This window comes from Fundulus heteroclitus, chromosome 5, assembly GCF_011125445.2.
Source record: "Fundulus heteroclitus isolate FHET01 chromosome 5, MU-UCD_Fhet_4.1, whole genome shotgun sequence".
Taxonomy (NCBI): domain Eukaryota; kingdom Metazoa; phylum Chordata; class Actinopteri; order Cyprinodontiformes; family Fundulidae; genus Fundulus; species Fundulus heteroclitus.
This window is the reverse complement of record NC_046365.1, coordinates 27,797,591-27,824,790: the sequence shown is the minus strand read 5'-3', so window position 1 is coordinate 27,824,790 and position 27,200 is coordinate 27,797,591. Positions and strand designations below refer to the sequence as shown.

Here is a 27,200-nt window from a genome sequence, read left to right as displayed (position 1 = left end):
CAGCTTTTATCTTGTTATTGCACTTATTCTTGACTTCTAACTTTGAAGAAAACTACCAAAATGTATTGTTTGTACCACTAGAGGGAGTGTGATAAGCACAGCGTGGAAAGTAGGCGGTAGGTTAATTGGTTATTTTAAACTGACCATGAGTGTGCTGGCCCTGTGATGACCTTGTTACCTGTCCAAGACGTACCAGCCAATGATGACAGTGCACAGGATTGAGTAGCTATAGAAAATAGAAAAATATAAGCCTGGCATGCATTTCTGTTTTTTTTTTTTTTTGTTTGTTTTTTTACATCCACTAGACTTTGCAGCTTTTTTTTTATCCCTTAAGGTTCCTGCTGACACATCCCCTTGCGAGCGTGCATCTCTGGCTCATCGACTAATTAAGAGTTCCTGGGTATAAGAACCACTGAATTCTCCACTCACTGACAGATTGTTTGTCTTCCGTGTATCATTTCTCGTGGGTTTTGCTTCAGGTCCTATAAGCCATAGGACTCTTCAGTAATATTAACTGACTTGATCCTCTCCTCTATCTGATGAGATCCACGTTTTAACCTTCTCGAGCTCCGCGATTATTTCCTGGTCGCCAATCCTGGGTCTGTCCTCGAATCCCTCTTCTGAAAGGATTCCTGAAAACGCAGCCAAACGCTACCTGCCATTCATGTTTGCTTCCTGCAAATTCACCCCCCCCCCCCACCTCCTCTCCACCCCCCTTCCCACACTCTTCCTTCAGCCTGTCCTTGAAAGAAAACACGAGAAAAATCAACATTTATTCCCAAGCTCAGGATAGCATACTGTGTCTACACCAAAAATGCCCTTTTTTTAAATAAGCCATTTTAACTTTGTGGATTTGTGTGCTTCTGCACAAACTGGGTATAAACCTTGACATGGTATGAATTAATGCATTAACTTTTCTGCTTACACGTAAGCACGAGCTGTTGCTTGGAGTAGCACGCTATTAAAGCATCCGCAAAAGGCGCTTTGTTTTGACCACGCTTTAGTAATTAATTCATTCACTTTTATCTTGCAGTCACTTATTTTAAGTGACTTCAATTAAAAATGTCTGGTCTAAAACATACATGAAATGTAAATTTTATAATTTCTCACTTAGCAGGCAATAAAAAGCGGATTCCTGATTTACCACTAATTTATTTCGTAGCCAATTTATTCCGTAGCCTGCGTTCTATCACCTCTGAATATCTAAATGCACATTTGCGTAAACGAAGCCTCAAATCATCATTGCACAATAAGCACCTTATTACCTCATTATCGCTTATCTGCAGCTCATGAAAGACCAGTTCGAACAACTTTTGAATAATCCTTTTATTTTTTTTAATCTCTGTTCAACGCTACAGATAAAAAAAACACTGTAACCCTTGTTCATTGTTTGTTTTTTTGTCTGTTTTCCTTCATTATGTGTAATGTGAACCGAAGTGGCCAAAGAGAGATTTCGCCACAGTAACACGCGGCAACAATAAAGACTCTTTGAATCTTTGAAAAGAATGACTGCTGGTATCAACTTTGCAAATGTGCAACTTTAAAATGTACGTACAAGTAATCGGATATAATTCAGCTCCTGGTTTTCTTTGTTCTCAAGATCTAAATTCATCAGTCAAGGCTGAGGACAAAAGGAGATCAAGCATTGCAGGTCGTTGCCCCGAGGCTGAGGAACAACCTGGCCCCACAGTTACGTTTGGTTGAATCGCTGGAATCTTTTACAGAGCCTTTTGAAGACATACAGTAGCAATTTTAGCCAGGTGTTTGTCTAAAACGGTAGTTTCACAGTTAACATGAAAGCTTCATATGTGTTTCTTGTTTTTTTTATTAGCTATTGTGCGAAGCAGTGACATAAAAGAATCAAGAATCCTTTATTGTCGTCACGTGTTACCATGATGAAATTACCTTTGAGGCAGACACCGGCGTCGGATGTGCAGAAAAGAAAATGACAAGTAGCATGACACGCAAGCACAACAGACTTATTATTTACAGGGTTTTTCTTTTAGTTTAGTTTTTTTGAAGAAAAAAAAGAGGAGTTTTGCTAAACTGACCTATAAAATTGACCCTTAAAACCAATTCTTACTGACATTTCCGGAAATCCACACATCTTAAAAAAAGGCAGCTTATTTGGCAAACGACATAGTTGACGTGTCTCCGGAAAAAAAGACTAAAATAACAGTATAATAAACAGCATAAAATTGTTTTGCATTGACTGCCTGAAGCATTTACACCCCCCCCCCCTCCCCCTCATCATGTGTCTTTTTAGAACCTGCATGTTTGAAACCGTTATAACCGTTATAACACTTTAAAGCTCCGATTGTCCAACTGTTCGGTCAAATTTACGAGATTCAATCCGGTAATAGTTTCCTGTGAACCAATCTCGAAACTACCTGTTCACGCACAATAGAAATCATCGAAGAAAACGATCACCGGTTACAATTTAAGGCCTTATAACACCACAAACCGTCACCTGTGATGACCAAAGCAATACAGCGTAACATGAAAAATGACAGATGCCACTATTTAGCATTCTGCGTCTGCCACACTGGAGGGCTGGAGATGGATGGAACACCTTGCCAGTGAGCCTCCTCTTCCACCAGGGAAGTGCTGCATTATGTAAGTTGAACCAAGAGACAAGAAGGAGTAGATTCCTTTGGCAGGGTTCAAAGTGCACCGTGGAACGATAATGGCCTCCTTTTATCAGTCCACCATAGTAATGAGCTTGTTCATCACCTAGAGGGAGGGAGAGAATAGGCGTGTGGATGAGGGAGATTTAGGGGAGGGGGGGGGCCATGAGAAATGCCCATCCATCAGGCGCCATAATCATAGCCTGGCCAGAGCAACAGCCCCCTCTCACTTTGAAACCGCTTCATCACTGTCTGCACATCAACCAGCCATTCCCCAAAATGTATGCAAACCAAAGCAGGACCTGAGAGCGGAACAACCAGTTTTACCCCAAAAGCTTGAAAAACGTGAAAAAGAGTGGAAAAAAAGCTAAAAAGTTAAATAAAATTGTAAATCAGTTAAAAAAAAAATCTTCTTGTAAAATCTTCATACCCTTTGATTTGGTGTTTCACATTTTAACCAGAAATTTCACCATACTTAGATTTTAAGTGACCAACACAAAGCACTGTATAATTGTGAAGTGGAAGGAAAATTATATCAATTGAAATTTTTACCATTAAGAATCGTAAAAGCGTGGCACACATTTGTATTTAGCCCACGTAAGTCAATACTGTTTATTTCACCCTTCACTGTAATGGCAGCTGTAAGTATATAGTGTCTCTACCAGCTTTATAATGCAATGTGGATTACCTGTCGACACCATCTAAAGCTGAAAGTTGTTTTTCTCTTTTCTCCATTGGTCAAAAAAGAATGGTTTCTAGTAAATCTCGTCAAACTTGGTCTTCTCCCTCAAGCCACTTTCAGTCTTGAGTTTCTAGGAAAATGTTGGTTTCAGTGCAGCGTACCTGTTTGGACACTTCTGAGAGATGTTGCAACTGAAGGGACAGTCCAGACAACATTCCACAGTCGCCTTGCAGACATCCACCCAAACTTCAAGTCTACAAATTAATTCTGACTTTGCCATGTTTTGCAACATTTTGTAGGTTTTAAGAAGTCATTTTTGCAGTGATTTGCAGATTAAACATTAAACAACTGTAGAATAAACAAACGTTAATAAAAAAAATGCTCAGTTTGCACTCATAGCTACATTATTTGGTGCACTTGCTGAACTGATTCACATTTTCGTCTTACTTTGAGTATGACACGGTTGTTGGATTTAGCATTTGCTGACTGGCTGAGATTTTCACATTATAACCGTCACTTAGTTCAACAAAGAGTGGTTGGAAAAATATTTTGAGCTGTGTGGATGAAAAGGACTCTTGAATGTCAGAGGTCAGAGAACGGGTACACTGGTTTGAGATAATATAAATACAACAGTATCTGAAATAACAGCTTGTTACAGCCGAAGTATGCAGAGCAGCACCTCTAAGTGCACAATACCTTGAACCTTAAAGCAGATGAGCTTCAGCAGAAAAAAAGACTACACTGAGTGCCAATCCTGTCAGCTAGGAACAAGAAACAACCCAGAGTCTTAAATTTGGCTAAGATCTTCAGCTCCTAGCTTGTCTGGGTAATGTTGATGTCCACATTCATTATGAGCACATTGTAACCATCTTTTGATGGCAACCTCCAGCTGGATAATGCATCGTATCACAAAGCTCAGATCCTCTCAAAATGGTTTCTTGGCAATATCAATGAGTCCTCTGTGTTTAAACGGCCTGCAGAGTCACTAGTTCTCAATCCAGTAGAGCGCCTTTGGTTTAGTGGAACAATAGAACAACAGCCAGTAAATCATAATCAGCTATCATATCAATGTAGACAACATTTCTGAGAATTATTTTGACATCTTGTTAGATCTGCCCCAATGAATTGAGGAGTCTCTGATGCAGAAGGGGGTCCAACTTGATATTAACAAGATATACCTAATAAAGTGGCCTGCTTCCATATCATGGCGGTTCCCAAAGTGGGAGACATGACATGATTTGATGCCCGTCCGTCCGTCCGTTGTCTTCCGCTTATCCGGGGTAGGGTCGCGGGGGTAGCAGCTTCAGTAGGGAGGCCCAGACGTCCCTCTCCCCAGCCACTTGGGCCAGCTCCTCAGGAGGAATCCCAAGGCGTTCCCAGGCCTTGGGATTTGATGCTGATGTGCTAAAAAGATTTACTATCTCCTGCACTTTTTGTAGATGTTCTTATAAAAATAAGATTTTATTCTTGTAATTTTACAACTTTATTCTCTTAATTTTATGATTTTATTCCCAAAAAATGGAAGAAAAAACATTCCTCCTGCCAAAAGGGCTCACCAGTCTCTGGCACTGTTATTTTGGGAACCCCTGTTCTGTCAGACTATAGAGTATCTGATGTGTGTTTTAATTGCATAGCAAGATAAGTGAAAAATTAAGCTTCGTAGTGCAGACCATCTGTTCTCCCTGATGGAGATTCACTCAACACAGCATGGCAAACGCTTGAAGTGCATAAGTTTTTAGTTATTTCATCTGATGACTGTTTTACCTCCTCGGGACACTTAATAGTGAGCTGAAGTGATGGTGTAGAAGTTTACACCCTTCATCCCAACACACCTGCACTATACAGAATGGGCAAATGATATAATTGAAATTGCAGTTCATTTTATCATATTTAAACACCTGTAACATCTATTTTTGACAAGCCAACAAAAAGGATAGAAACAGTGTAGCAGCAGCTTCAGCATCAGTGTTTAATCCTCATTGTATTTTGCCCGAGCATTAGGCTCTCAGCGTCATAACCTGTAAATACCCAAATGTAAGTGGAAGGATTACGAATCACTGGAGACCAACAAAATTCCCATTAGGTTTTATCAACAGCAGAACAGCTTTTAACCTTTTTGTGGCTAAATATAAAGAAAAAGAAATAGCCTTCAGGTTTTCAGGTGACAGAGACGTGACAGTCCAGTCCCCATGTGGGGTTTCTGACCACCACTGTCACTTCTGGTTCAATAAGCTCCACCATTCCCCATCCTGGAGCTCTGCTGGGCATTAGAGCTCTTAGGAGGGGGAGGAGTGTGCTTGTGTGTATGCATACGTGTGTGCATGTGGTGAAACCTTGCTCTGGGGAAGATCTTGTTCTCCTGGTTGTCCTTCACTGTTCTCATTCATTTCACTGAAAACCCTGAATATCAATACATCCTTTTTAAATGCACTTTTTTTCTGAGGCATCAGTCGGAGCAGATGCTCAAATAGAGCTAAGTGTTAACTCTGCCAATGATCTGGGTTTGAAATTCACCGAGGCTGCATGCAAGCTGTTCTTCCATGTACAATGCAGGTTTTGTTGGAAAATATAGGGAACTTTATGCTGTTAAATGCAACCGACATCTCCTTATCAGATTTGTCCAGCAGTTAAAAAGGGTGCAATGTAATTCTGGCTCTTCTGAAAATAACCTACCTAAATGGCATAAAGATCTTCTCTTTTTTGTTTGTACAGGGAGTCAAAAGGTTTCAGCAAGATTGATGCATTTTCAACGATCACTGAAATATTGCTTGCATTGCTTGTTTGGATGGAAATAGATGGAAAACAAGCCAAGACTAAGCAGGATCTTTCCTCCGTACCGTCCTACATCCAAACACATAGAGGGGTGTTTAAGCCAACTAGAGTATACATTGTTATATACTTTATTTACATTTTATATAATTTTGTCATAATTTGACGTTATTTTCCTGTTTCAGTTCAATACTTTGTTGTCTGGCTTTGACTTGAAGGGAAACAGGTAGTTATGACAGTATAATCATTAGAGGTTTAAAAACATCCCATTGATGTCAGTGATGAACTGGAAACCGTGCCGCACTGTGTTTTAATCATTAAGTTCATGTTCTAAGTTTATAGATTCAAGTTTCAGTGTTGTGTTTACCATGATACATGACTTAGTTGGTTTCAGTGCTGAAAATCACCGACATCATCTTACCTACATACTGACTGCCTGCCATATATGAGGCAGACAGACTTAGAGTCTTAAACCTGACTTATTTGTGACATTTCCCCCACAAGAATAACAAAAATATATTCTGACGGTCTCTCAAAACCATTTTAGAACATTACTCTACAATAAACACACAACCACAAACCTCCATTTCTAGAGTCTTCAGCCATTCACATGGTTGAAGTTGATCCGATGCGATCATGTGGGCTTGGAGTGCAGAACCAAAGGGGCAAGCAGCAGCAATCACCTGTGGAATATACTTGAGATGCCATCATCCTCCTCCCATGCTCCGCTGTCATTAGCTTCAAGCTCTGCACCTGTCAGCCTGCTTCTCGGCTCATTCCTTACAGCTGTTGATGAGCTCACGTCAGTCAACAGGATTATTGAAAGCTCTTTGTTAGTAGATGTCTAGCATTCCTTCATGCTTGATTACCTCATCAAGACCTTGTTTCACATTACTTGGATTTCCCTGTCTTGCCTTTGCCCTTGTTGGACATCCTCCAAGCTTCTGACATGTGGACCATGACTTAGATTAGTACCATAGCTTAACTTTGCCATGCCCCTGGTTTTGTAAGTGTGTGTCTGCTCTACTGTGCATAACCCAAGCCTGTCCCCAGGACTCTGATCAAGCCTCGGCCATCCTGCCTGTCACCTCTGCACTGAATAAACCAACTCTCTCCACTGCCAGGTCTCAGCTTGCTCTGACCATCACTGTTTCACATTGTAATAAACTTCTTAAAGAGCAATACTGTGTATGGCTGACCTTCGGATCTCCAACCTGTTCAGGTGGTGACACCTGTGGGGATTTCCCCTTTTTTATGTTTGAGCTCTATGTCTTCACACAGTGCTTTAAACACATGTTCTACCGCCAACATACACAGTGCTGTGAAAACGTGCTCGCCTGCATAAAGGTTCTGTCTGTATTTAATTTTTTGTCTCACTTAAAGGCTTCATATCAGCCAAAAAAAAAAATATATTTGGTTAAGATAACTTGAGTAAATAGAGAAAGGAGTTTTCAAATGGTGATTTCATGCATTAACAGTGAAAGTTATCTAAACCAAACTGGCCCAACTTGAAAAAGTAATTGCTCCCTAAAACTGATAGTTGTGCCACTCTTAGCAGCAACAACTGACATCAAGAGTTTGTGATTACCAACAATGACTCCTTGGCAGCTTCACTCGGGAATTTTGACCGCATTGAATGCCATCTTTCCTATTCTCTGTTTTAAACCTTAACTGAGGTAAGTTAGGCCCTGCGGTACTTTAGATGTTGTTCAGGGTTGTTTTGTGACCTCCTTTCAGGGTGAATCGTCGATCTGCTCTTGAAGTAATTCTTGCTGATCAGCCTCGGCTGGAAAGGTTCACCACTACAGCATGTTTCCCTCAGTTGTGGATAATGGCTTTCACTTTGGTACACTGGTCTTCCAAAGGTTCAATTTAGTTTCTTTTATTATTATATCTGCAGGTCATGATAACATCTGGGTTTGGCTTGAGAAACTGAGCTCAGCTTTCTAAAAAAAAAAAAAAAAATTTGTTTGATTACAGTTAATTCAGATTTTAACAAGAGGGCACTTGTATTTTCCAAGTGTACCAGGTTGGCATGGATATGGATATCCACTTAATGAATGATAAAAGATTTGAAAGGGTTGTTTTTATCCCAAGTTAAAATTAGTTTGATATGTGACATTTCTATTTCTCTGGTCTTTCTTCTGACAAACCTGAGCTACTTCTGCTGTCTTTGCCCTGTATTGTATCAGTGTGTTACATGTGTTTCACAATCCCAACTTACCCTCACCCTGTGTGTACATGTCTGCGACTATCTCAAGAGGTGGATCAGAGCCGTAACATTGGTGGGTCAACTTTAGTCGTTATTTGTTGGGACCTTTCAGCGGATTCGATTGTGTAAATTGCATCAAGTCAACTACCTTTCACCAATCCCTTATCCTGAAAAAAGGAGGTAGTGATGGTGGAAAGGAAACTTTTACTTTTAATGAGAAGAAATAACCAACAGATTCAGCCTCAGTATCTAACAGGACCGACTGGGGGGGTTAAGAGGACAGAAGGGAGTAAAAGAAGAACACAAACACACCAGAGCAGAGCATTTGGAAGTAGTTCCAAGAAAAAGGAAGAGCGTCCACATGGTTACAACAGCAATAGCTCTGTCATAGGCTCTGTCCAGGACAAAAAAACAGTTTTATAGAAAATCCCTGAACCAGGAGTACTTTCTATGACATTTAAACTCCTTTGAGCTTTTTCCTCAGTAGAAGCAATGGTAGAGCAGGGAGTTCAAGCCTTACCAACAGCCCTTTCACACCACCGTACCCTTTAAAGAGTCAGACTGTGGAAAATTGGGTCAACTTGGTGAAAAAAAAAGACTGGTTTTAAAATAACATGGACATATTTTGATTAAAGATTCCATATCATGCATTGACAAAGGTAATAATTTGGTGTGACTATTATGTCTACACCATTAGTAGATACTGGGTGTAATTTAAGGCTATCTGAGTTTTAAAAGCACTAATGCTCAGGTTTGCTTTAATGAAACTGATTCACTTTCTCTGCTACACTGACCAAATTAACACACCGTGGCTGTCTCTAATTGTGCACAGTGGGAAGTGCAATACCTCTGGAGGAAGGAAATAAGGTCAATTTGAATCTGTCACAGTCATGAATTTTTAATTGATACAAATGTCTGTGTTTTGCTTACTAGATAACCGAGAGTAGAAAAAAAAAAAAAACTTTGGCCATTTCCCAAATATTTAGACACCATGATTATTGAAATGGGTTATTTTATTTCAGTGTTAGACAATTTTTAAACAGAGTATTTCTTTTTTTTTTTCATTTTATTTTATTCCTTTGTGATATGTCACTGGTTTTATTCTGGTGTAATGAATTAAAATATCAATAAATACACAGACAAAAAGAAAGAAACTCTCTCGAGAGCACTTCAATTATTCAGGAGCTTTGGGGCATGGAGCACGGCGTGCTCGGCAGAGCAGTGTTTAAGCTGAGGCAGTTTGTGCTTGCAATTGGAGATGAAGAGGCTATTTGTCTCTGTAGTGTGCAGAGCTCTTATCAGCGATTTGTTTGTGGTACAACTTAATTTGCATGAATTTTTTTTTGGAGAGTTTGATGAAAACGCTGCGATCTTGGCTGTAACAGGAGGAACAGATTGTCCTCACAACGTGCATTCCTCCACACAGCTCGTATTGTCGTTCAATGTTAAATTTGGGATAGGATTATCAGGGCAACATCGAATAATAAAAATGGAATAATAAACAGCCAACTGTTTTTTCTTCACTTACATGTATAGTTTTATTTTAGCTGCATTTATAAATGCAGTCTTTGTATTTAAATGAACCCCTGTTATAACATGTTTTTCTTCAACCCTCTTGCTCACAGGCAGTTTAAATGTGGGAAACTGAGCTATCAAAACCACAAAGTATTGCTTTTATGGTGGAAAATAAGTATACAAGGCAGAGCATAATTAGTTTAAACATATTCAAAATATTGAGGATAAAGTTGTACATTAAGATTCAATCTGAGTTTCTGTTTCATAAATAAAAATGAAACTGTAAACCCTCAAAGTTGTCGAATCCCACTGTAGGTACATTAGCTAAAAATGCAAAATAGCATTTTGAGGTATGCAATTATATCTGCCTGAATTAAAAATCTTTATTGCAAATCTCAAACCAGTTTTTATCACGGGAAAAGCATATTACATAAAATTCTCCCTTGACCCTCATTCACACTGGTTGGTGCAAGTCTTCTTGCAAATTGAATGAAAATACAACTCTGCATCTTATATGTAGTTTACTTCCAAAGAAGGTGTATGCAATTCAATATGTGGGAAAAGGCTGACATTCAAACGGATAAATAAATTGATCATGTTTATTTTTTAGTTTGGGTTGTTTGTGTTGATTGTGTTGACTTATAAAATGCATATTTCTAACGCATATAAAACTTAAGGCGCTTTCCAAACAAATCAAGTTCAACTGTAAAGAACCCTGTGACAACTGTGGAGAGGCTGCAGAGATCGACAACTCAGGTGGCAAAAAATGTCAAAACTACAACCAGTAGTTGTGCACACCACAAATTGGGCCTTTGTGGAAGAATGACGTAAGAAATCCAAGATTTCCCATAATTCAGAAAGGAGATACAGCAAATATTCAACTCAGTTTACTTACATAGCACCAGTTCACAACACATGTCATCTAAAAGCACTTTACAAGGTGGAGTTATTTGAATCATACAGACGGATTTGTTAAACAGTTTTTTTTTATCAAAAGAAAACCAAGCAGAATGCATCAAGTAATTTACTTACTGCATTCACTCCGCCTGGATGAGCATGTAATGATGGCGGAGAGTCTCTGGCATTGTGTTGATGGCTTTGCAGCAATCCCGCATACCGAACATGCATGTAGTGACAGTGGAGAGGAATACTTCCCTTAAATGAGACAAAAAAAACTCTACTAGAACCAGGCTTAGTTTGAACGGCCGTCTGCCACGACAGACTTTGGGCCAGAGAAGACAGAGCATACACACAAATCAAAAACATAAGCAGTGATCCAGGAATACATTTAATGTGAGAGAAAAGTAAAAGGTTAATAACAGTATAAGCTCCTTTAGAGGCTTCATCTAGGAGAGAAACACAGTTACGCAGATAACCTCTGAGCCAGTTCTCTAGTCTAGAGGGTGAAAGAGAGCATACACAGTTAGTATGAATAAATGATCAGCCAATTGCTATGTCAAGGAGAGAGATGGGGTTCAGCACGGAAAGACAGGGCCAAGTGTATCATCTATAGAAGAAGAACATAGCAACAGAAAGGTCAGCCGCTACTCCTCTCCATGAAGGTGCCACACCTAAACAGAATGCCAGAGCAAAAAAAATAGAGAACATGAAATTAAAACCTGAAATAATCGCAAATAATGCTAGATTGGAGAGTAGTAGGAGAATGTAGCAGAGCGAGGGGAAGTGGATTTGTTATGTCCTCCAGCAGCCAAAGCCTATAGCAAAATAACTATAGAGGTAGCACAGGGTAACCTAAGCCACTCTAACTATAAGCTTTGTCAAAAAGGAAAGTTTTAAGCCTAGTCTTAAAAGTAGACGGGGTGTCTGCCTCACGGACCAAAACTGGGAGTTGGTTCCACAGGAGAGGAGCCTGATAGCTAAAGGATCTGCCTCCCATTCTACTTTTAGAGACTCTAGGAACCACCAGCAGACCTGCAGTCTGAGAGCGAAGTGTTCTGTTAGGAACATACGGGGTAATCAGAGCTCTGATATATGATGGAGCTTGATTATTAAGGGCTTTATACATTAGAGGAAGAATTTTAAATTCTATTCTTGATTTAACAGGAAGCCAATGAAGGGAAGCTAAAATTGGAGAAATATGATCCCTCTTGTTGATTTTCATCAGAACTCTTGCTGCAGCATTTTGGATCAGCTGAAGACTTCGAACTGCATTTTGTGGACTTCCTGATTGTAAAGAATTACAATAGTCCAGCCTTGGGGTAAAAAATGCATGGACTAGTTTTTCAGTGTAATTCCTTGACAAAATATTTCTAGTTTTGTCAGTGTTCCAGATGTGAAAGAACTAAATCCCAGAAACATGTTTAATATGGGATTTAAATGACATGTTGCTACCAGAGGCCAATTTAATGCCATTCAGATTAAATGATTCACTGAGCAGTTTTTTAGCCTTTGGTCCGAAAGATAAAAAGTCCTGTATTGTTTGAATTTAAAAGCAAAAAATGTAAAATCATCCAGGTTTTTATGTCTTTAATACATACAGTACCTGTAGCATATCTAACTGATTTGATTAATATGGTTTTCTGCATAAATAAATGTAAAAGAACCTCCTCTGGTTAAACGATACCAAAATGTACCTTTTGCATTAGAATACATGGGAGGAAGTTAAGACCGTAGATTACAGATTGCTCCCTGTGCGCCATTCATTGTAGACAGTCCACCACTGCTTAAGGGTTGGGTTAAACATAGAGATACAATTTCACCTCTGTAGGACTATAAATGGAAACATTTTATAAATGTTTCACAATGAACAAAGCAGCTGCAAAGTGACACATGGTGGATGAAGCATCGTACTATGGGATGCTTATTTTTCAGCAGATAGAGGGAAGCTGGTCAGCGAAACTAAACATATAACTCGAGGTTGAACGGAACACTTTAGATGTATAGTTGTGTGTCAGAATGGTCTAGTCAAAGCCCAGACCTAAATCTAATAGCTAACCTAAGGCAAGAGCTTAAAAATGTTTCTAGACACGCTCCAGCCAAGCAGAGTTTGAGTTATTTTTCAAAATACCGTGGGTACTAACTTTCTTTGTGCCTACAGGATACAAACGCTCACAGCTGTAATTACCTTGCAATATGCTGATATTGATTCAGGGGGACAGAAATAGAGTACAGGTTTTAAGATTTGGTTTCATAAAAATAACTTAAAACCATGAACCATGATATTACACACAATAATATCCCATTAAAACAAAGTACAACTTGTGGTTATAAGGTCTTAAAAAAAGTGAAGTTCCAGGAGAATGATATTTTTGTCTATATTTAGTTTGTAAGGATTAGTAGGTTAGACAAAATGTCTTTGGACGGTTGGACATTTGATTATCATAATGAACACGTTCAAAAACACAAAAGACATTTTTTGAGCGCAATACAAAGGATCTTTTACCTAAAATATACAATCTTAAAGGCATGTTCTCCTTGTGCATGCGTGGGTTCTCTCCGGGTACTACGGTCCAAAAACATGACTGTTAGGTTAATTGGTCTCTCTAAATTGTCCTTAGGTGTGAATGGTTGTTTGTCCTGTTTGTCTCTCTGTGTTGCCCTGCAACAGACTGGCGATCTGTCCAGGGTGTACCCCCCGCCTCTCGCCCAGTGAACGCTGGAGATAGGCACCAGCACCCCTGCGACCCCATGAGGGATTAAGCGGGTCAGAAAATGGATGGATGGATGCAATCTTAAAGCTATAGTTGGTAATCCTGTTCATAAACTCTTTTTGTTATACTCGGTGAAATTGTCCTTCTATCCTGACAGTAGTCAATACATTAAGCTTTCAGAAAAAGGAGGTTAAAAAACACGGCCTCTGCAGCAGCAGGCCTTTAAAAACGGTCTGAATGGCAGGGATTGGTCAGAGTTTTGTTCCTGTTTTGGTCCTGCTCTCAATCCCCTGTCCCTCGACTTCTGGGGTTATCGCCTTATGTATTGGTTTAATGGTTGTCCCACATACCAATCGTTGTGACGCGCTAACGTAACACCAGTGTTCGTGTTTGATCCCTGCTAGTCTCCGCTTGCTGGCTGCGCACATCTAATGTTTATGTTTTTTAGCTTAGCGGCTAGGTTAGCGGTTAGCTTCGGTGTTAGCCATTCATTGTAGAAAAATCGCACACTCTACCTTTAAAGGATAACGTACTGAGCACTTTGAATGTCCTGTTACTGAAAAGTGCCATATAAATAAACTTACCCACGCATCCCATTTGCTGTGTACCTTTGTATCACCAATGATCAAATTATTTTCTGATGAAAGCTGTTTTATTATTGTTCAACTGGACCCTATTGCTCTTCAGTTTTAAAGTTAATACACAAGATAGACGTAACGGAAGAGCCTGCATTGTTACAATGAACCGTGAGCTTGTTTAAATGAATAATAAATGTCCAGAAAAGAATCTTTAAACACTGGTAACTCAATCACTACTGGTTTCACCAGTTGTGTAGCCGACCCTGACTTTTAACCCCTATAGTTGAAGGGAAAGAGACAAAAATAACTCCACCTCAGGGAAACTATAGTATGTACCATAAACATGCTATTCCCACGTGACCCTATGAGTGGAACAGAGGAGAAAGAACAACAATGTGACACATGTAGAACCAATAAAGTCTTTTATCCATTTTCAATAAAAAATACATTCATACAGAAACTATTTTACAAAACAAGTTCAAATGAAAAAAAAATCTTATGCCATAAAACAAACAAAAATAGAGCCTCATATTTCCATGTTTATCCAATATTTTTTTTTTTATTCTAGCTAAAGACAGGGTATATTTGCAAGTCTTTTGAAAAGTTGAGAGAAAGACCTTACATGTAAAATAACAATTTCATTAAAATTATATGGGCACCAGAATGCAACATGATGACATTTCAAGTGTCCAGAAAAGTTCACATCTATAAAGTTTTGTTTTTTTTATCCTCTTGAAAAATGACAGGCCACAGGTGTAGGCGCTATTGATGCCATTTGATAATGTGCGTTGCTCAATCTTACGTAGATTTTCTCCCAGAACAAAAAAAAAAAAAAAAAAAATGTTACACAAACAAATGAAAACAAAAATGGAGTGCATCTATTTTACAGTAATTCTTCGACATGTTATCGGTTTTATTTGGAAATGACTCACTGCGCTTGCTTTTGGTCCCATACCTGTTCAAAATATATGCTTTCTTACAAAACATCCTTTCAACAACAAATGCATATTTGCATTTTTTTTTTTTTTTACATTTCTCAGTGTAAAAAAAGAAGCATTACTAATTGATTTTTATTCATCTACAACAGGGCTAACCCTGCAAAAGGTTTATCACAAGGCTACCTGTGATACTGACCGATATGAAGAAATGAGTGAAGGAAGGTCATTTTTAAAAACACTTTTGTTTTATGCTTTCATTATCCAGAAGAAAACATTTTGTCTCAGGTGGCAAATGGTGACGAAAAAAAACCTTTAACTGAAGTTTGATCATGCAAAAAAGTGAAGTTTGTAAAAGCAAAAAAAACGTCTGGTCTCAGGTCCCGCTTCAGAGACAAGAGACCCGTTGACCTGAAGCGCAGCACAGCTGAACTGGTTAGACAAGTCTTTGTACCGTTTAGTCAGATTAAGCGTTGTTTGAACTGGGATTGAGGAGAACCACTGACTCACGTTGACGGTAAAGCGAGACAAAACATACATAACAGACTCGTGATTAAGACTGCTGTCATCATCTCATAGGACTATTATACCAGGTAACATCAACGGTTCTAAACGGCCCTGACGTGTTGGCTGTAATTTCTGCCCGCCTCACTGGTTATGTGACCAGATCCACGTTTCACGAGAACATGTTTCCAAGGCTCTGTACCTTCGCAGCAACTTAGTTTATCTGCAGTGCATCCACATCGTCTTATACTACATAGTAGTAAACCACTATAAAAGTTGATTTTGTTTTTCTCCCCCTGCAAAAAATGGTTCTGCAAATTTCTGTCTCAAAATTTGAATCAATTAGAACATGATTTGTTCTGGTGTAATCAAGAAAAAGAAGTGGCAGATATGGAAAAGCAGCAGTCATTGTGAAGCTGATATATATGTATATAACTTTTTATAGATTTTTTTTTTTTTTTTTTTTACTTTTCAAGAGTTTGGAAGAATCCAATGAGGAGACGGAACAAAAAAAAAAAAGGTGCAAATGTATGGATAAGAGCCTTTATAAAGCTATTCAGTAAGCCGTTTGGTGTGAGTATGTGTGAGGGAGTGATCTTTTTAACAGGACAAGGCCACTTACATAAGGCATCAGTAAGGTCAACAGTGCATTTACAGACAGAACAAAAGAGAAAAAGCAAATGTGAAGAAAAAGAAACAAAAAAAACCTCAACCAAGACACTTGTTAACAATAGTGGTATCCCCAATTTAAAACAAACAACCAAAAAAAGACTGCCTTATGTTTTTTTGTTTTTTTACAATATTATGATGCCGAGTAACATGAAGGTAGCTGCACTTGAATGGAATTTCGTCGTCCTCTACGCGCGCCAGTGAGCAACACATCCCCCGATCCCATGCAACGGCTGTTATAATCTGCCATAACTGTTAGTGTACGGTAGTTTTTTTTGTTTTTGTCTTTTTTTTGGATACAAGGCTTACACAATGGACAACAAAATGAGCTTTATAACGTGTATGTTGTGAGACAGGCCACGTAATACATTGCACATTTAATAGCTGCACTAAACAAAACAACCTCCCGAGTTCGGACAGGGAGCTGTAATTCCACCTCCAGGCAGACAGGGGTCATCCTTTGGATAAATGAAAGGAAGAAAAAAAAAAGAAGAATGAGCTCCAGCAAACAACCCCTTACTCCCTGCCATAATGAACAGATCAGATCAACACAGACAGAACTCTTTGCTTGCATTCATTCTTACAGAGACATCAAGTCATCCGCTCGCCTCTTTTCCTCCCTTCCATCCCAAAAAAAAAAAAAGAAGAAACCATCGTTGCACAACGCCACCCCTTCCATGTCATTCACTCGCAAGCTCCATCCGCTGCATAAAGCCAGCACAGGCATCCAGTCACAGGCACTCAGAGTCCCATGCGTACAGGCACACACACCGTCAGTGGAGGAACAGTGCCCCCCACTCCTGGAGTCCCATAATCCTCCAGGAAAAGAACCCCCCCCCCAAAAAAAGCATTTAACACCATACAGAAGAGTCTCTTCCCATCAACTCCAGCCAAGATCTTCCCCATCGTCTCTTTTCACCCCCTGCTCCTCCTTAAAAGCCTTTCAAGAGCAATCACCACAGCGAGGTGTTGGAGGCACAAAGTATGGTGCAAATAATAGCCTGTGTTGCTTCGTGTCTCTCCACTGACTGGAACACGCCGGCGCCCCTGTTAATGCTCCCCGGACACACCGGCCTTGCTGATCCCCAAATGGTCGGGCCAATCAACCAGACTCATCCCTCAGAGCACTCAAGGAGGCCATCTTAGATGTGCCTCTTCATGTGCAACGCCAGGTGGTCCGAACGGGAGAAACACCTAGTGGAGATAAAAATAAGAAATACGATAAATAAAGATGTTGGCTTTAAAAAAAAAAAAAAAAAAAAAAAAAGTACAGAAATTTAGAGATATTTGCATTGCTGTACCCTCAAAGTTAGCATAACTATTTTTGGATCATTTAGATACGCTGTTAAAAACAGAGTTTATTATTCAAAGAAAAAATGGATCGAAATGTTAACATTGCATTTGGCCACAGACATTTAGAAAATGTGCTTCATCGTATTATTATTGCTATCATGGTCAATACAGGCCTAATGTGGCTAGATAGATTAAAATGCATATTATAGGATAAAAGAAATAACAAAAAACTATTAATTCAATGGTCTGCTTATCCCAAAGGGGATGAAAAACAGAAAACATACTGAAATTATGCGTACATTTTCTAAAAATTTCACCTCCACAGCAGTTTGTTAAGAAGTAAAATTAATAAACAGAAAAACTTGTTTTAAAGTGACAAATTAGCTCATATTTTAAAAAGGTAAGAGCAGTGTTATCTATGGTTAGGGTCTAAAAATTTAACTTTAGAAATACAGATTAGGATTTTCCAGTACATTAACCTTGGATTTAGTTGCAAAATTGTCATTTTATTTTGATCCAAATAAATGAGCTCTGTAAAAAATATGTTCTTTGTCACTCTTGAATTGATAAATAAAAAAAAACAGACCCATAAAGTTTACTGATTGAAGCAATGTTACAATTTGGTCTGTCTTCAACCTTTATTTACTCCACTTCCCAGCATCCCATTTTGATATATTGCTTTATGGCTGGCTTGGTTAGCACAAAAAGTAACAACAAAAAGAGGATTGTTGCTTCCCTGTGTTGTCTTAAATGTAAAAAAAAAAATTAAATAATGCACGAATGAAAGATGGAAAACCAGATCTTACCTGTCGCAGTGATTGCATTTAAATGGCTTTGCTCCAGTGTGCTTCCTGAAGTGTCGGGTTAGTTCATCACTGCGTGCAAAGCGCCAGTCACAACCCTCCCATGAACACCTGTAGGGCTTCTCACCTAGAAATAAATACAAAAATAAATAAAGTTAAACACACACGTTCTGTGGAAATGTTCTGTGTCAATGAGTCCAAGAATCCTTGCATAACTCTCATGAATAAATGATATTTGGATGTTCAGGCCTTAGTATTCGTGAGTGAGTAAGTTCACTTATCATTTTAAGCCCTTGAAATATGAGCTGATATTTACAGTGCGTGAGTAGATATAATGCTGATACCTAAGAAAGTATGATCCCTAAGTGGACTGGGCTGACTACTGTAAGCCGAGGAGAAAAACAATCTTGTGAGACTGGGGATCTGTGGTATGCAGCTGAGCGGAGCTGCCCGAGTGGAAGGCTTATGTAATAGAGGGAAGCTGTTTGAGGGAAAAAAAAAAAAAAAAAAAGAAAGACGGGCTCCGTTTCTAAAGACCATGACGGCCCTTAACCATGAGCCCAACGTGGTCGGAGAAAGACGCTTGGAATGCCGCTTCCTTTGCTAATAGGCAGCGCCGCCGTAAACACCCTGGCAGAGGTCAAAGGTGACGAGGGAAACTGCTAACATCTGAACCCCCCCTACATAACACTGCAAATGTCAGTTTCCCATAATTAAATGCTAACTCTTCGTCCCCCCCACCCCCTTTTTTTTTCTTAATTGAATGCACACAGAGTCTTTTCCCATGGTGAAATCTGAGAACTGTTGATTTGTTTTTCAGGATCCACATCCTCTGGGCGCTGCTTGGCCACAAAAGGACATCCCTCCCCCTCTTTCGCCCCCCCCTACGCATGAAGTCACGTTCCACTGTGTGAACTAGATCACAGTTGAGGGCATTCCTTCTGGAAAAAACCCAACTATTCAAACTATGCGGGAGTATCTGATGTATGTGCAGAGGCTTCACATGTTGAGTGCGTTTACCTGTGTGCGTGCGCTGGTGTGCTTTGAGGTGTGAGCTCTTGGTGTACACCTTCCTGCATCCGTTGAAATGGCACCGGTGCACCCGCCTCCTCCCGTCGGGCGACGCCTCCCCGCTGGTCATCCCCGACCTGTCCACGGACCTCTCCGGCCCCTCAGTTCTTATTTTCCCAGGCGAGTTCAGTACAGTCTGTATGCCGCTCCACACCTGGGCCACGGAGCCCTCCTTGCCGAGCTCGGGGGAGGAAGGCGGCGTGCCGATGATGGCAGAGCCCAGGTCTTCTCCGCTGTCGCCCAACATGTCCGCCAAAGAGCCGGAGGAGAAGTCGAGGGTCGGGGAGAGCTCCTCGGAGCTGTCCGAGGCTTCGCTGCTGGCGTCAGAGTTGAAGCCGCCGACGTCAAGGGGCTGGATGTCCTGACCGTCCACCTCCTCCTTGATGTGGGCCAGCTTCGGGTCCGCCTCGTTCGACTTGTCCCCGCAGGCGAGCATCAGCTTGCTCCACAGGTCCTCCTGGTTATCAAACTTGAGGTCGGTGGCGGAGACGTAGGGCTCGCTCTGGAGGTACCTCTCCAGCTCCAGGCATGTCTGTGTGGAAGCAGGACAAGATGGCAATGAGTTTGTTGGCGCATTGAGCCTAATGGCCTGTAATGAAATACGTCTGCTGAGCTGGAAAATCCATAAAATGAGCCAAAAAAGGTGTCTTTATCTGAACTCTGTCCTCCTGTGTTGGGCTTTTCATGCTCACCAACAGCAGGAGGGAGAGATGTTGTGGCAATGCTACAGGCTACACTTTCCCCTCTGCTCGTAGCAACGAGACGAGACGCAATGTCCTATGCAGTGCACTCCCAGAATGCCCTCTGAGGCTTTGTCAGGGAGTATTACAAGCACCGCGTATCGTCCCGAGAGCATGCGAGGACAAGGTGGTCCTGCCCGTAAAACGCGTGCATGGCTGTGCGAGGCGGCAAAGATGTGTGCGCCGTGTGCGTAGGCGCACGCCGAGGTTGGTCATGAAATTTACATATGCTAAAGAGCCACCCCCTCGTTGAGTTAGAGAAGTGCTTGTAGATCTTTTAAATCCATCAATTATTCAGCATAATGTGGATTTAATAATGTATTTGGAGGCATCGCTTGAAATAACATAGCACACTGGGGACTGGGAGGAGGGAGGTCTGGTTCGTGGTGGTCCATAAAAAGCCCGGCATGAATACTGCAAGAGCCGCTCTGGATTGTGGGTTTGTGTTTTTTCTCTCTCTCTCTCTCTCTCTCTCTCTATGCAAAAAGGAAGTGAGAGAGCACTTCCTTAACCCTGTGCAGTCAGCAACTGCAGAGCAGAAATGACATCTGCTTACACGCGGTTTCTAGTGATGGGGCACATTCCAGTTCTCAGTGAAAAGTTACTATGGTGGAACTCAGTAAAACGGTGGTTTCTCCGAATTGGACGGCACGATTGTGACCGTCTGCAAACAAAGTGGACAGACTGAGCTTTTCTGCCGTGATAAACTTTTAGCAAATACAAACTAAGAGTAAAGCTTAGAGATCAGAGCTGCCATTGTCAAACCTTATCATGAATGTGTCAAAACTAAGATCCCTCATCATTTTCAGCCTATGCATGCATCAACCAGCAGCATGAAAATTTACGCTTTTTTTCTGCATTTAAGAAAGAAAGAAAAAACTGATAGGTGCATCACCTGGGAAGAGATCAATCTTTCTTTGGTTACTTTGAATCTAATTTGGGGAAAGCATAAAAAAATGCATTAATCTAAGCTACATTAATGACACAAATCTAAGCAATGGTCATGCACTTGGTATAACCAACTCAAATTATACTACTATTAAACGCTAAAGTAATTCCATCATGAATTGTACTCCAGTTAAAGAGTAATTCGTTTGTAATTTACATTTACTTTTCTTTGCAAATCAGTGGAACCTGATGACATCCATCCATAAAGGGTTAACTAAGCTTGATGACGAAGATGGTGGGAGTAACTTGACAGGAAATCAAATGCACTAAATTCAAAGGCTACTTGTCCAGTGGTGTCTCCAGGGGAGGCTGCAGGTTTGTTAATGGAGATTGGAGTTTTGACAGACAAGGAAGGATTTACAAGATTAATCTCATTTATGAAATCAAACCTTCTGTTAGGATCATTTATCCGTTAATATACTTTTAGACCATAACGGTAGAGCTCCTTAAGTTTGATTCATTGTTTTTAAATATGTAAGAAAATAAATCCAATTGCCTGCATTGATTGTTATGGTAAACATGCTTTCTTCTTTGGTCCTTCACCCTTTTCTAATGTCCGTCACTTGTCTCTCACTCATGGCCCCGCCCTCAGATTTCACCACAATCACGTGTTTAGCTCAACATTGAGGAGAGTTAACGTTTTTGAGTTGTATGTAATGCCTTGCTGCTAAATAAAAGCATATTCTAATATATGAAATCTGCACATTTTGGGGATATACACAAACGAAACATTAATTAAAAGAACATTAGGTTGTTCTAAGGAGGATCAAGATAATAATAATTATTATTATTTTAGCTAAATTTAAAAATACATCCAAAGATAATTATTGGCCCCCATTAGAGAGCATTCTGAATGCGCCCCTGTCCATGTCAGCAGCCCTGTACAAATCCCAGGCGAGCTTTAAATGCCTGGGGGCGGGGGTGGGGGGTGGGGGGGGTGACTTGGAACGAAGAGCGTGGAAAGAGTCGGATCAACGGAGATTGAAAAACGGAAAGCAAAGCCAATTCATTTCACGTCCCAACCCGAACAAGACGAGACTTCCCCCCCCCAAGTCTGAAACTCCAACCACGGATCTGTTATCCAGGGTCCGCTTGGTGGAGGCACGCTGGAGCAGAAACAAGTCCCAACTGTCATTCCCCCAACCTGTCACTCTCATTTGTATTTGCGTGAGTGTGTGTGGGTGAGGGAGCGAGGGAGAGAGAGAGAGAGGAGAGATACGCGCAAAGACCCAAGGCTGGCCATTCAGGCGCTTATCTGCAGCGCGGTGTTTTCGTTTCACTGCATGCCAAGGAGCCAAAATCATCTACATGAATTTTTGCATGAGCAAAACCGCAGCAGGAAGACCTAAAGCATGGCGTGACAGAGCAAAACACAGCAAACGTGCAAATACTTTCGGAAACGTGCGCATTCCTTCACTGTGAAATTTAATATTTTTAAAAGTTATCCAGGTATTTTTATTTTTGTTTGTTTGTTCCAAAACCACATTTAAAATTTGTAAAATATGATTAAATTGTCCATTTGGGTCAGTTTATGTGAAACTTCACCGAGGGAACTTGACAGGACTTCCGTTAAAACAACTTCTTTTGACAGAGACGTGCAGCTGTCACCGCAAAACACGCTTTCCCCCAAATCTAATTACGCACAGTCCCTGCGCTCCTCGTTAAGCAGTTACGCTCGTCTCCTTACCTGCTGCCAGTACTCTTCCAGCGACGGTAACGCCGAAAAGTATCCCGTGTCGTGCACAATTTGGAGCTCTTGGAAGATGCTGCACATCGGTATGACATCCATTTCCGAGTCTCAGCCGAACCAAGAAGCGAAGTGAGGCGTGTGAAGGAGGAGAAGCCTGCTGTGTTTGGAGAGAAGCTGGCCACGCTGCTGTTTGGGCATGTATGACAGCCTGGGACGGACGCGCACTTCCACTGCTGGCTCTCTGAGTGTGTGACGCACCGAGGAGCGCACCACACTGAACTCACTCAAAAGTCTGTCAGCGCACTGTAAACTTCCCCCCCGATTCAAAATTACAGACGAACCCACCCCCATGTGATTACATTACGTTTTGTACGCGCACCAATCGCCTTGCGGAGCACACTGCCCGCCTACTCGCCGCTCTTGCCCAATGCTGTCGGATCTGGCGCAGCCCACCGTGGTGTGGTTGGTGCACTATTTATAGAGCGCTATATAACCAGCAGCGCAACGAGGAAGTGGATTTCAGTGCCGATTCAAATGTTTGAGCTGCTGGTGGTTTGAAGCGGCACTGAGAAGCGGCTGCTTCTGTCTTTTAATAGAGCCATTTAACTATGTTTATATCACCCAACATGACACCCATACATCCACTAGAAGCTCTGCCGCTACACCCTTCATTATATATATATATATATATATATATATATATATATATATATATATATATATATATATATATATATTGCTATTAATATTATAATCTCCAACAGATAAGTGAGTCTAGATGTTACACAAAAACAAAGTTGCTGTTTGGGATTCACTTTGTTGATGCTAGAATAATATTTTCTGTTTACCAATCTTTTTTATCTATTGTATTTTTTTAAATGGGTGAAAAAAGTGTGTTTTTGTGATGAACAATGATTGATGTTTTATATGTTTTCAGCAAACTGTTGGATTCAGTAGCTCTCTCTCTCTCTCTCTCTCTCTCTCTCTCTCTCTCTCTCTCTCTCTCTATATATATATATATATATATATATATATATATATATATATATATATATATATATCATTTCACCAGAAAGAGCAGCCCACATCCAAAAAGGAAAAAACAACTTAGAAAGACTTGGAGAACTGCCAATTATAACAACTTTAAATGACTCAATGGATGCAGTTTTGCAGAGCATTGCAGTTTGAACTGCACAGGATACAAGGCTGAAGTGACAGCACAGGCTCTGAAACAAGCTTTGTGATCCAACCCATTAAAGGGTCACTAGGTACCGAGCGCAGGCGAGACTGTCAGAGCGTGGATGTAAAGGAGCTACTGGTTAGAACCTACATGAGAGCTTAGACGGTATGTGCTGCACATCGTCAGATGTGCTTCCATTTAGACTCAGATGTGAACAAAGCGGTACACTTTGCATATACAGACACTGTCTATACAAATCCCAAAATATGTATCAACGAAACTCGGTTCAGCATACAATATTCAGGTTCAAGATTGACCAGTCCACAACAAATGGAGACCAGATTTCATAAGAACTGTGAAATAGCTGTTTAATATATAGTGGAATACAAATCTGGGATAATATTCCTGCTTCAATGCCATCTCAGGCCAACGATATGCTGCTATAGTTTCTCAAAGTGATTACACGGCATTCAGCATGCATGTGCGTGTGTGTGTTACCCCCCTTTGACTTTACATGCAAATAGGCAAATCATTCAGAGTGCAGGAGAAAGTCATCTTATTAGAGGCACTCATTCAGCCCCCTAACACAGAACCGCCCTGGGTGAAGAGCTACGTTCCACATATCAAGAAGACTCTGCATACGTCTCATCGCGCCGTGATGTAAGGGGCTGAAAAGAAATACACATTTGTCTCCTCGCTGCAAAGTGCAAATCATCAGAACAATATTCTGAGGCACTAGTGAGCTCAGGGGGGTCATCAAAAGTCTGATCAATCTACTTGGTCTATGAAACAAATCTGATAGACTTCTCCTTTTCATGACTGTCCAGAGATCCATGAGGATTATTATGAGTCTCTCCACAGCAGTGGAGACAATTTAATAAGCTATTAAGTTATAATAGACCAGCCATAAAAATGATAATTCAGGGGGAAAAAAAAAAAACAGAAATGCTGTGGCGGTTATTGTAGTGGCAGCAGCTTGAGGCGTTTCAGGAGGGACTGGTTGGCTTCTGCTGGAGATAATGTCCACGTGTGCGCAGTAATCCCAGTCACCTGTGGCTGTCTTCGTTAAAGTGGCGCACATCAAACTTGCTGTGGTGCGATATCCAGGAAACCACACCGCTGCTTCATTTGTTTCCTGCAGAAGCGTTTGAAAGAAAAGGTTTTTTTAACCTCTTCTGGTGGCCACCCACCGCGCACGATGAGAGTTTCTATTAAAAGATGGTAATATAGCTCTCCCGTTTCTAGAATGACATGATATAAATACACACTGGCATGCTTCTGGAAATATATACCCCACATCCACCCGCCCTCTTTGAATGCAAATGATCATTGCTTTGCTATAACTGGTGAAGATCAAACACATGCATATTAAGCACAGGTTTCCATTCTTCAGGTTTGGTTCATTTTATAATTGCTTAAATGTTTGGCATCAAAACCTGTTTGAAAATCTCACATAGTTAAAAAAAAATTAACTATGGTTAAACATTCCAACTGGAAGTTAGAAATAAAAACTTTATTTTTTATTTTTTTACTACTTATTTACTACTTACTACTTATTTCAGTTACAACTCTAAACAGCTGCAAGTCTTTTGGACTAAGCCTCTTTTCACATCTGGACACTGGGATTTTTCACACATTCTCCTTGCAAAATAGCTCAAGCTCAGTCAGATAGGACGCAAATTGTCTTTGACCAGCAAGACATGTAGGTCTGGACTTTGACTGGGCCATTGTAACACGAGTTTTTACATAAAGCGTCTATTGTAGCGCCGGCTGTAAGTTTAGGGCCTTTGTCCTGGGCTTTGTCTAGGAACGCCCCGTATTTAACATCATTCATCGCCCCATTAACTCTGACCAGCTTCCCTGTACCTGCTCATGAGAAGCATCCCCATGACGCGTGTGCCTCCGTCTTTTACGTTGGGCATGGTATGTTTCGGGTCATGTGCAGTGCTTGCTTTCTGTCACACATAACGGTGCTCATGTAGCTTGAAAACTTCAAATTTGGTCTAATCCTTCAAGGTACATGGCAAAGTGCCAACCTGACCTCTTACGGCTTCCTTTAGGCCATTCTTCCTGAACGGCAGACATAGTGGAGTGCACAGCTCGTAGTTGCCATGTCAACAGATACTCCCAAATGAGCTGTTGATCCATGCAGCTCCTCCAGAGTTACCATAGGTTTCTTGGTTATGGTGGACTGCTATGTCTGGGTAGATCCACAGTGGTAAGGTGCTCTTTCCATCTTAAGATGTAGCTTCAAAGTTTTCTTCAATGTTATCCATGACGTCTCTGCTGTGTTCTCTAATCTTCATGATGCTATTCAGTGACTTTCCCTGACAAACCTGATAGATCTCCACAAAACAGTTGCATTTAAACAGATCAAACCACACACAGACTATTTTCCACCTCCTTAGCCAACTGGTTGTCCTGGGGTTTACTTGAGGGTATCAAGGTAAAGTGGGATGAAGACAAATGAACCCAAGACTTTTCAGAGTTTCTATCCCAGTTTGAAATCCATGCGTTGTTTCTTCCCATTTGTCAGTTCTGCTGTACTTTGGGTCTGTCTGTTATGCAAGCCAACGAACGAATCGGTGTGTGGATGCAACAGGACAAAATGTGTAAAACCCCCAGGGGGTGTGAATACTTTTGTGAGACACTCTTTCAGCTGTTCTGTGTTTACCAGAAGTTCAGCACACATACAGCACACACATCTAGGTAAAACCTCATGCCCTGTTGCATGGGATGTGGGACAAAGTTGAAGTCAGGAGCGACAACAGCACCATTGACAAGTTAAGGGACGGCGATGGGACAAACATATTTGGAACAGAGGACTATTGTCTGAGCCGTGGGGCCGGCAGAGCGCCTCCACCGTGGCGTCTCTTTTGTTGGGGTCTCGGCGGTGGGCACATTTGCAGCACTCAGCAGCATCACATTCGGACACGGCTCTGCGGGTCCGAGGGACAGGACTGAGAGCACGCTAATCGGAACTCGTTTGTGACACGCATCACTGGTAATTGCAGGGAAGCTTGATGTTCCCCCCTGTAGCACGGATGATTCATTTCTGACCTTATAAGCACGGCAAAATAGACAAGAGGTTACTGCATGACAAAGTGCAAACTGTTTGTGTTGTGCACTCTGATGCAACAGGTTTTTAGGGGATTCCTTTGCAATTTAATCAAAGTGTCAAGTGATGAGTGAATGGAGACCCAGAATATTTATTTATTTTTCTCCTGGCAGATGAAAGACTGAATTACATGTCAAGACCACACATTCATATATAAATATTACATAGACTGCCAAGCATAATGCACTCTAGTGAATGATGATGGCACAATATGTTAGTGTAGCTCATGCTGTATGACAGACAAGATAATATATC

General features: G+C 40.8%; 1 protein-coding gene across 1 annotated transcript; it reads right to left on the bottom strand.

The window, feature by feature from the left end:
• Window positions 1-14,402: 14,402 nt before the first annotated feature.
• LOC105930945 (Krueppel-like factor 6) lies at window positions 14,403-22,988 on the bottom strand. The gene is made up of 4 exons (XM_012869406.3): window positions 22,645-22,988; window positions 19,219-19,801; window positions 18,202-18,325; window positions 14,403-17,296 (listed from the first exon to the last, which is right to left on the bottom strand). Exons 1-4 carry the CDS (start codon window positions 22,744-22,746, stop codon window positions 17,245-17,247), a joined length of 861 nt encoding a protein of 286 aa, XP_012724860.2. The 5' UTR covers window positions 22,747-22,988; the 3' UTR covers window positions 14,403-17,244.
• Between the last annotated feature and the right edge of the window lie 4,212 nt (window positions 22,989-27,200).